The sequence below is a fragment of the Pangasianodon hypophthalmus genome, chromosome 21, assembly GCF_027358585.1.
Source record: "Pangasianodon hypophthalmus isolate fPanHyp1 chromosome 21, fPanHyp1.pri, whole genome shotgun sequence".
Classification (NCBI taxonomy): Eukaryota; Metazoa; Chordata; class Actinopteri; order Siluriformes; family Pangasiidae; genus Pangasianodon; species Pangasianodon hypophthalmus.
The window spans coordinates 10,735,634-10,746,326 of record NC_069730.1 but is presented as its reverse complement, the minus strand read 5'-3'; the positions used below and the strand labels follow the sequence as shown (position 1 = coordinate 10,746,326).

At 34.6% G+C, this 10,693-nt stretch overlaps 2 protein-coding genes across 2 annotated transcripts; one reads left to right on the top strand and one right to left on the bottom strand.

Annotated features, from left to right (window-relative positions):
* Positions 1 to 1,765: 1,765 nt before the first annotated feature.
* On the bottom strand, positions 1,766 to 3,185 carry ccl20a.4 (chemokine (C-C motif) ligand 20a, duplicate 4). The gene is made up of 3 exons (XM_026925002.3): positions 2,751 to 3,185; positions 2,231 to 2,353; positions 1,766 to 2,115 (listed from the first exon to the last, which is right to left on the bottom strand). The coding sequence occupies exons 1-3, from the start codon at positions 2,894 to 2,896 to the stop codon at positions 2,067 to 2,069; spliced, it is 318 nt and encodes a 105-aa protein (XP_026780803.3). The 5' UTR covers positions 2,897 to 3,185; the 3' UTR covers positions 1,766 to 2,066.
* A 4,882-nt stretch (positions 3,186 to 8,067) lies between these two features.
* ccl20a.3 (chemokine (C-C motif) ligand 20a, duplicate 3) lies at positions 8,068 to 9,043 on the top strand. Its single transcript, XM_026925864.3, has 4 exons — positions 8,068 to 8,226; positions 8,495 to 8,594; positions 8,717 to 8,794; positions 8,901 to 9,043. Exons 1-4 carry the CDS (start codon positions 8,145 to 8,147, stop codon positions 8,941 to 8,943), a joined length of 303 nt encoding a protein of 100 aa, XP_026781665.1. The 5' UTR covers positions 8,068 to 8,144; the 3' UTR covers positions 8,944 to 9,043.
* The last annotated feature ends 1,650 nt before the right edge of the window (positions 9,044 to 10,693 follow it).

Below are 10,693 nucleotides of genomic sequence, written 5' to 3'. Positions count from 1 at the left end.
AGCTGTTTTTCATTTTGTATGTGTGGCATCTAATCACCCTGTACCACTTGCCAGATGGTTGCAGGTCAGTTAGGCAGTGTTGATGGTGTGTTTGTCTCTGCTGATGCTGCTAGCCATTTTCTTCAGACAGCTAGCACAGACACTGTATTACGTCTCCAAAGCTCATACCAACACCTATGATCAACCTATTGGTGCTAATGCTATTTTCCCCTCATGAGTATTGGGTCAATGCAAATTAGTATTAATGAATTTAGATAACAAATCTTAACTCGATTTGCTGCCTGTATAAGTTTCACATGTTCTCCCTGTGCCTGGTTTCCTCTGAGTTCTCCGGTTTCCTCACACCCACCAAAAACAATTCAGTACATGGATCAGCTACCGTAAACTTCCCCTAGGTGTGAATGAGTCTGTTAAGATAAGATAAGATAAGATAAGATAAGATAAGATAAGATAAACTTTATTGATCCCACAGTGGGGAAATTCACTTATCACAGCAGCTCACAGACAGTTAAAGTGCAGGAAGAAAGAAAAGGAAAGAAGAAAGAAAAGTTAAAACTATAACTATATATACACCTTAGGAATAATAAAAGAAATAAAATTATATAAAATGTATAAAATATTGCACATTTGAACATCACAGTAATGCAGTGTTGTAAGAAATAAAATTATATAAAATGATAAAATATTGCACATCTGAACATAATGTGTGTGCTTGGTGCCCTACAATGAGCTTGCAACACATCCAGTTTGTATTCCCACCTCAAGCCAAGCGTTCCCAGGCTCTGGATGCACCATGTCCCTGACAAGGATAAAGCAATTACTGAATAAATCAATGAATGAATTTAGTGAAAGGCTCTCTCTGTAGAGAGTGAAACAAAACCATGTTCATCATTCACTGACAGTGCCCCAAGCTCAGGATTGAACTGGAGACCCTGGAGATATGCCATGCACCAGTGTCACCCACCATGTTCACCAGAAAACGTAAAAGAAGAATTTCCGATGGGACCATGGCTACAAATTGTTGATTTCAGGGACAATTTTATGCACAGTTTAAATCTCAACAACTTAACATGCAGTTTGTTTGCTAATTTGTAAAGTGTCACCACAATGTTTTGATTATGTGTTCTTTTTGGCCAACCTCACCAGATGCACTCATTACCTCCTGGTAATTTTGGGGCTATTTATTAAATCACCAGACCCACAGGTTCAAGAGCTGTGGCTTTCCTTAAGGGCATTTATTCTGGTACCACACAACTAAATGCAGTCATCAACTGACTAAATATCCTGACTCTTCTAAGCATAAAAGAATAGCATATGCAAATGATGTGATTGGGATAACCTACTGTTAGCCTACAACCTTCTGTTGGCTGCTGTCATGTAATAGTGGAAATTCACCTGGTAAGTGGAAATAGGAAACGAATAAAAATTGAGAAAGAGGAGAAAACAAAAGTCAGTACATTTAATGCCATGATTATGCCATGATTTTCAAGGTACTGGCAACCGTTTGACGTCAAAGTGTTCTTTTGTGCCATCCAGAGGGTGAAACGCTGTATTACATCAAACTGAGCAGGCCCAAGCTGTGCATACCACACATTTATTTATTTATTTATTTTTAATCACAGGCTGGCTTTGTGTGTTTGTGTGTATATATATATATATATATGTGTATATATATATATATATATATATATATATATATATATATATATATATATATATATATATATATATATACTTTATAACAAACAAATAATATCAGGTGACAACAAAAAATACAACAGATTTCAATATATAGTCATTTTTTTCCCCAAAATGTAAACAACATTCAGAAACCAGGTGAGTAAAAAATAAGTACACCCTTCCTACTTCCAACAATAATTTAGAGAGTAATTAACCTGTTACTAATGAAATGCACAAGATTTGTTAATCCTCTAGAAGTGTGACTACCTCTATAAAAGTACAACTTGTGGCAGTTTGGTGTTCTGGAGCACTCAGTTGTGTGTCTACATCATGCCAAGAAGAAAGGACATCAGCCATGAGATTCATTTTTTTCTCATCCTATTTCCTCATTTCTCATTCTTCATCCTATTTGTGATGCAAGTTTTCCTTTGTTTCCTGCAACAAAGTGTATCTCATCAGACCTCAAAAATACATCCAGAGCAAATGAATGATATGCAAATAACACAATACTTACAATTATTATTTATTATCCTCATGCCAGACTACTCACCTCAACTGGGAAATGCTTTTATACATCAGTATAATGATGAACTTACTAATGTAATTCACAGCATTTTTAACCCATGTTGAATCAGGATCGGCACAAATCTTTCTTTCTTTCACTGTGGTAAATCTGCAAAAGAGGGAAAGAGAGAATACATCATAATTAATTAGCAAAATCCCTGGAACATGTCAAAGAACAGCAAATATACAAACACTCATTCTTATGTCATGCCTATGTCATGTTATCATTTTACAGATTTTGTCTTAATAAGTAATTTTGTTCATTTAAATATGAATTATTTAAATTCATAAATATACCATTATGTTAAAACTGAAGTAACTGACTCAGAACACTTCCAAGAGCAGAACAGCAATAATTAAAAATCAATTCAGTAATCGTAGAGTTACTACAACATTTAAGACTCACTGCTCTCTATAAGACATGCTGCAGTCTTTAAAGTGCTTGGGATAAGTACAGACTAATATAATGCTGTTGTATATAGATAAGTGTTTAAATGTTTATTTATATCACAGCATGCAGTCGACAGACAGTAGTTGCATCCTGTATGGTGAAGTCTTTCAGACGATTGAGAGGCAAAGGGTTTGGTGAGAAATTCACACAGCATCTCACTGCGCCTGTCACAGGATGATACACTTTACATTCAATGCACATAACTGCACAAAATTCATATATGTATGCAGGAAGCAATATTAAAAATCAAAGAGCAAGACAGAAGGAAAAGATAGCAATGTAATCTAATGTAATGTAATATAATGTAGTGTATTTTTATTGATTTGTTCTATAGACATTACTCAGATTTAGAATTAGCACGACTTAATCATGAGGCTAGTTGAGCCTAATATTACAGTTTTGTCACCGGTATGTAATGCATACACTATGAGATTCACATTTATTTAATGAAAAATATAGCGACATACTGTATATATATTAGTAAAGTAGTGAGTGCATCAAAAGTCTAAAATCGAAAACTGTATTCTACTTACTGGTTTCTCCCAGAGACACACACAACAGCACCAACGTCATGAGTAAAACAAGCAGAAGTTTGGTCATTGTGTAAAGTACTGAGTCACTTAATGGTGTCTATACCAGTGGAAGATTATGAAGCAAGGATAATAGCCCTTATTACTGTTGATAATAAACCCCCAGCCCAATCGGTCACAATTGATACATGGCATTTGGAGAAGCTGCTTTTATATATATTAACCTGTGGAAAATCTAGGGGGATGTTTATTTAGGAAGAAAGTGGGGAATTTTTGAGCTGCACAGGAAGCTGTATTTACGTCAAACACAGCTGTCTGTCAACGTGAACATTCTGTTCCTAAAAGGCCATTAAATGCTTTGTTCAAATACATTTTTCTATTCTAGTAAATGATTTTATATATATATATATATATATATATATATATATATATATATATATATATATATATATATATATATATATATATATATATATATATATATAGTGTAACACTATGGATTTAATGGATTTAAAATGAAGCAATCAAGATGTGACTGAAGTGTAGACTTTCAGCTTTAATTCAAGGGGTTTAACAAAAATATTACATTAACCATTAAGGAATTACCACCATTTTTTTTACATAGTACCTCCATTTTCACAGGCTCAAAAGTAATTGGACAACTGACTGATAAGCAGTTTAATGGCCAGATGTGGCCTGTTTTCTCCTTATTTCTTGACAAATTAAGGAGATTAAAGGTCTGGAGATGATTCCAAATGTTGAATTTGCATTTGATAGCTGTTACTGGTGCATTTGGTAGCTGTTACTATGTGGTCCAAAGAGGTGTTGATGCAAAACAAAACAGACCTGTCAGAGAGATAGCAGAGACTTTAGGAGTCAACAAATTGTTACATTCTTAAAAAGACGGAATGCACTGGCGAGCTCAGCAACACTAAAAGGCCTGGAAGACCATGGAAGACAACTACAGTGAATGTATAATTCCTTCCTTGTTGAAGAAAAACCCATCCATTAGCAATATCTAGCCAATTAAAGAACACTTTGGAGGAGGTAGATGTATCATTGTCAAAGTCTACAATCAAGAGCCACCTTCATGAATGTAAATACAGACGGTTTACCTCAAGATGCAAACCGCTGGTAACACTCAAGAACACAAAGGCCAGATTAGACTTTGCTAAAAAACCTCTAAAAAAAAGCCTGACAAGTTCTGATGCAAGATTAACTTGTACCAGAATGATGGGAAGAGAAGAGTATGGGGAAGGAAAGGAAGGCCTCATGATCCAAAATATACCCCATCATCTGTCAAACATGTGGGGGCAGTGTTATAGAATGGGCATGTATGGCTGCCAATGGAACTGAGTCACTGGTGTTTAATGATGATGTGACTGCCGATTGAAGTAACAGAAAGTAACCCAAGAGCTTGGAAATGGAATGTTCTTAAATGGCTGAGTCAGCCACCTGACCCAATCAACCACACAATTACTCATGCTTTTCACTTACTGAAGGCAAAACTGAAGGCAGAAAGACCCACAAACAAGCAGCAACTGAAGGCAGCTGCAGTAAAGGCCTGGCAAAGCATCTCATGATAGGAAACCCAGCATTTGGTGATGTCCATGGGTTCCTGCATAGGATTTGCATCCAAGTATTAAAAATAATCCTAATATTTATGATTATGTTATGTTGTCTAATAACTTTTGAGCCCATGAAAATGGAGGGACTATGTAAAAAAAAAATGGTTGTAATTCCTAAATGGTTAATGCAATTTTTTTTCCCCAAAAACCCCTTGAATTAAAGCTGAAAGTCTATACTTCAATCAAATCTTGATTGCTTCACTGTTGGCGCACAGAAGTAAAATTATGAAAATTGTGTCACTGTCCAAATACTTATGGACCTCACTCGCTCGCGCTCTCTCTCTCTCTCTCTCTATATATATATATATATATATATATATATATACATATACAAAACTCTCTCTCTCTCTCTCTCTCTCTCTCTCTCTCTCTCTCTATATATATATATATATATATATATATATACATATACAAAACTCTCTCTCTCTCTCTCTCTCTCTATATATATATATATATATATATATATATATATATATATATATATGGGTCGGACCATCTCTGAAACAGCAAGGCTCATGGGGTGCTCCCAGTCAGCAGTGGTGAGTACCTACCGACAGTGGTCTGCGGATGGACAAACCACGCACTGGTGACAGGGCGTTGGGCACCCAAGGCTCATCGATGCGCGAGGCCAATGAAGGCTACCCCATCTGTTCAAGTCAAAGAAAATGTTAATGATGGTTTTGGGAGGAATGTGTCACAATACACAGCGCATCGCACCGTGCTGTGAATGGGGCTGCGGCAGACCGGTCAGAGTGCCCATGCTCACCCCTGTCCACAGTCAAAAGCGCCTACAGTGGCGTCCGAACTGGATCTTGGAGCAATAGAAGAAGGTTACCTGGTCCAATGAGTCCTGTTTTCTTTTACATCACGTGAATGGCCATGTACGTGTGCACGATTTAACATACGCACTGTGGGAATAATATATATAAATATATATATATATATATATATATGTGTGTGTGTGTGTGTGTGTGTGTGTATATGTATTTATTTGGGAGTGTGTGTGGCTAGGCATGTGTGGGTGTTCTGTTAAAAATTGTTGCATGTCACACCTGAGTTTTTGACCTTTAAATAGTTTCTATCGGGTTAATTATTTACGGACAGTTATTGTGTACTCATATGGGTACTCTCAGAAATAACAGTACTAAACTGTACTTTTCCTTTTCATCGTGGGGTACCATCATCTTGTATCTTTAGTATGTATCTTTTAATATGAAATGTACCTTTAATTAGCTTTTAGAGTACATCTTTAAAGGTGCATCATTATTCCTTAATGTACAATTTTGTACCTTAAATTATTTTTAAAAGTACACTATATTCACATTTTCAGAGAGAATATGCATACTAAATGTACAAAACACACAATCTTGATGTTACCACCCCAGCAACAAGGAAGAGTGCAGTTTGGTACCTTTATTTCTGAGCGTGTATTTACTCCCCATCTATTCTTGTTTACTTGATATATGATTTGTATTGTGTGCTGTCCTGAATTAATATGTTGTGTAGGTTATAGTTTTCACAGGCACTTCAGTCATTCTTCAGGTGACAATATGTCTATTATATTCTAAACAACATTATTACTAATGGCATCGGAATTTCTGTAGGTTTAAAAGGGAAGCTATGATGAATTAAGAGAAACATTTTAAACCCTTCAGTCTCTGCCATGACCTACTTAATAGGGTGGATTTCACATTTCCCTCTTTGATTTTAAAGACTATGGTTGCATAATGTCTCTCATGACCTAGAAAATAAGACCAAACTGAGTTTGTTTTGTAGCCCACACAGACTGCAAGAGCCACAGCAGTTCTCATGCAGGTGTTTCTAACACTGTATGTTGATTGTGCCACCAGTGAATTAAGTATTGTCCTAGACTAAAATAATTTTCAAAATAAATTACTTCAAGGCTACACTTTTTAATTTGTAGCTACACAAGTACTTCATTACAATAAACCAATACAGGGAATGTGGTTAAGGAAGAGGAAAGCCCACACTAAGCCCACACTATTATCTGTAGGTTTTTTCCCAGGACTTAGAGTGTGGCAGTAATGGAACTTACCTGTCAGTACTTTTTCATGATTCATGGAATTTTTTTAAAAACTAAAAAAAGAAAAAATGATTCTTATGATTTAGGTTCTGGTTTTGTATTGTTATACAAGGATTTGATGGTCAATAGTTCTCTAGGTTTCTAAGAGGTAATAATTGGAACTTTCTCTGATAGGGAAACAGTCTTTTGTGCAGATCTACATACTAATAACCTTTATGAGTTATTAGTAACAACATTTAATCTTAAAATACCTTGTGTTACATGTGCAATACTTTTTACATTGTTCATTCTAAGCAAACATACACCAATAATATTTATGAGGTTCTAAAAATAGAAGGTTAATAGTAATTTAGAAATTATCTAAAAAATTGTGCTCATTGTATTTAATTGTTATTTTATGTAGTTTCCAGTTTCAAATTTGTGTCCTTTTTAAGCCATTTAACATGACTTCGGAAGGGTTCAACAATTTATTATTTTGTTAATGTTTTCATATTCAATGAATGGCACATTTTTAAAAAGACAGATACATACATTTTTTTTCTATTGTATCAGTGCATCGTTTTCCTTTTCAAAAAAATCATCAAAATTGCACCTAACAATGAAACTTGGATTATATTAATTATATTAATTATATTAAATTTTATAAACACACAGTATGATAATAATGCATCACTGCAATGATTTTAACTGTGCTGCTAAAAGTGTTGTTTTTAGTAATTTGTTGACAATGTAGAAATGATTTTTCTGATTGTCTGTTCTATATGTTTTGAATTAAAAGGGGCATGCTACAGCTAGAATTTTTCAAACATCATTATATATACCGTTACAGCTTAAAGGTAACTGTGCACTACTTCAGATTTTTTAATAATGACACATAAATATCTCTTATCTCAGTACAAGGGCATGTATGTATACATGTAAGCAACTAGTGATTAAATAATTAAGAGTAATCATCAGTTGCTACTGAATCAATTATGCTTTAAAAATATCAAAATGTTATTTCATCACTGTGGCAGACACCACATTAAATGTCAGCTGTAATAGTAAAGCATGACCTCAGTAGTTCCCCAAATTCCTTTTTACGTAAACCTCTTCCTCATTGTAATGGAGAAAGTTAAATTCGAACACATGTGTGGAATTGGAAAACCCACTGGTCTCGTCAGGTGAGGATTTTCCGTCATGGGAGGTATAAAGCTGCTGCTCTCAGACCAAACAACACATACTGCCGGAAGAGTAAATCAAACACAATGGCCCAGATTAGTGGTGCAGCTTTCACGCTTCTGCTGCTTCTGACAGTCAGTCTGTTCTGTCAAGACACTGCTGCTTGGGGTAAGATTTTCTCTTTCTGTTTCTCTCTTATCAGTATGCAGCTGGAAAGACAAAACTCTGCACTTGTAAACTACTCATGGCATGTCGTATCTTTTGTCTATTTTACTTTATGAATGCCTTAAATTTTCAACATTTCAATGTGTTCTGTACTTTGTAAAGGTACTAAGGATGAGCACAAAGAAAACTAGAACTTGAAGTGGTTTGCTTTAAGATACACCTAAAATCATAATTGCAAATATATTTCTTTTATTTCTTATTCTTTGTTTAGCATGTTGCAGGCGATATTCCAAAGGACAGCTCCCTGTTCCTTTAATCAGAGGATATTCAATCCAGACCATCCATGCACACTGCAACATCAATGCTGTCATGTGAGTTTCATATACTGTATACATGCACATGCATTTTCTTTCTTTCTTCATCTTTCTCCTCTTCTGTCATGCAGTTCACTGAATAATGATATTAAAATAATTTGTTTTTATCCCCCTTTTAGTTTCCACACCTCTGGAGGCAGAAAAGTATGTGCTGATCCTTCTCTGCCCTGGGTGACAGACAGCATCCAGAAACTAACGTAAGCATAAGCATATTTAAGCAATGTGCAGTTTTCGTAAAAGTTTTTATTTGAATAAAACTAACAGTTTTAGGCACCCGAAATGATGATTGTCTTTCTTCTTTAGGAAAAGAGTGTGGGCTATGAAGAAGCAAGAAAAACAGCAGTGAAGAAAGAGAAGCTAATTTTTTTAAGGCAATAATATAATATATATATATATATATATATATATATATATATATATATATATATATATATATATATATATATATCAAATCAAAATACACATACACACACACACACATATACATATATATATATATATATATATATATATATATATATATATATGTGTGTGTGTGTGTGTGTGTGTGTGTGTGTATGTGTATTTTGATTTGATTCCTATATCATTCTTTATGAAGAAGCTGTTATGATTTATGCAAAATGCATAACCACTATGTATTCTTTTTGTATGTGCATCTTATTAAATCTAAATGAGTTTTTTAAATTAGTCTGTGTCTTTTAAATCAATTTCTGTGTTCTGAAAGCATAGTTAGGAAGTGCTATTCATTTCAGCAGTGATTTTCCCATGCGTATGTTGATTTCCCATAAAACACGAAATAGCCTCCTAAAGTATACCCATATTCACTTGGACATCATAATTATAGATATTAATTAAACATTAAAACATTAAAAACATTTAAAAAACATTAAAAAACATTGAAACATGATCTGTCTGACCTTTCCCCTACTTATCATGTATTCAGATATGTCACTAAAACTGCTTCCTCTTGTCACAGAAAAGAGAACATGTGCATTTGGAAATTTTAAAATACTTTACAGATCAGAATAATTTATATACATAGTGAGGTATTAAAAAAGAGACATCTGTTTATTAATGTATGTTATATAAATGTACTTCATAAATGAAAATTACATACACAACTTATTAAGCAAGTGTGTTTCCTGAGATGCATACACAGATCTCTAAGATAAGCAAAGGTGGATTTATTTATCACCTCTAAATGTCCAGTTGAGAATTTCCCACACCTGTATAGCAGGAAGCAAAATTGCAATTACATAAGAGCAGAGGAGGAACTGGAATGTTGAAAATCTACAAACCTGTTTAATGAGTACAGCAAAAGATGAGCCATTAATCAGAGCAACTTGCGTTCTTGTCCAAACACACACGTGCACACACCTTGTCTGTAATGACTGCAACAAGGCAAAGAAAAAGGATGATACAATACACATAAGCCTCAAGGCATGAAAGACTGAAAAACTGGCATGAAAAAAGGCATGAAAAACTACAAGAATGACAAATGAGAGTCATCGGTGGAGAGAGAAAATTTGAGAGACTGAACAAATAGTAAGACTGAGCAGAAGTAAGAAACTGAAAGTGCCCAACATAATACTATGAGTAAAAAGGATTCAGGACTGATAGACATATCTCTTTTATTCTTGCTGAACAGCTTAGGCATTTATTTGTTTTCTAATTTGAAGGGGAGTAAATGAAAGACTGCCGATCTATCCTCATTTCAGTTTGTATCGTTACCTATTGCAGAAATTGTTTAATCAGAAAACTCATGATTGCCAGATATATGTTTTGCGATTCTCTGCCATTTTTTTTTTTCAAACTCGGTTATATCGTGCAAGAGCGAGTCATCTTGTGCATGTGTGTAATATTTCTATTTATTGTTCTGTTCTAGCTAGTGTGCTATCTATTTTGACAGCCTGGATAACAAAAGGCACATATTAGACAATACAACAATACAACACAGTCACACCTATTGGAAATGACTAAACGGGATAGTTTCGCACTCTACACTGTACCTATAATAAGAGAGCTAGCTGTAGTGAGAGTCGAAGGTGTGCAGATAGATGCAAGCCTACACAGCAGCATGTTCTGAGATCACCACA

Excerpts from the sequence above, each read along its gene's own strand:
- ccl20a.4 (XM_026925002.3), bottom strand. The coding sequence starts at position 2,896 with ATGTGCATTGAATGTAAAGTGTATCATCCTGTGACAGGCGCAGTGAGA. Across the intron at positions 2,354-2,750 it reads TGTCGACTGCATGCTGTGAT|ATTTACCACAGTGAAAGAAA; the intron begins ATAAATAAACAT and ends CCTCTTTTGCAG. Across the intron at positions 2,116-2,230 it reads AAAAGCATTTCCCAGTTGAG|GAAACAAAGGAAAACTTGCA; the intron begins GTGAGTAGTCTG and ends ACTTTGTTGCAG.
- ccl20a.3 (XM_026925864.3), top strand. The coding sequence starts at position 8,145 with ATGGCCCAGATTAGTGGTGCAGCTTTCACGCTTCTGCTGCTTCTGACA. Across the intron at positions 8,595-8,716 it reads TGCAACATCAATGCTGTCAT|TTTCCACACCTCTGGAGGCA; the intron begins GTGAGTTTCATA and ends TCCCCCTTTTAG. Across the intron at positions 8,795-8,900 it reads GACAGCATCCAGAAACTAAC|GAAAAGAGTGTGGGCTATGA; the intron begins GTAAGCATAAGC and ends TTTCTTCTTTAG.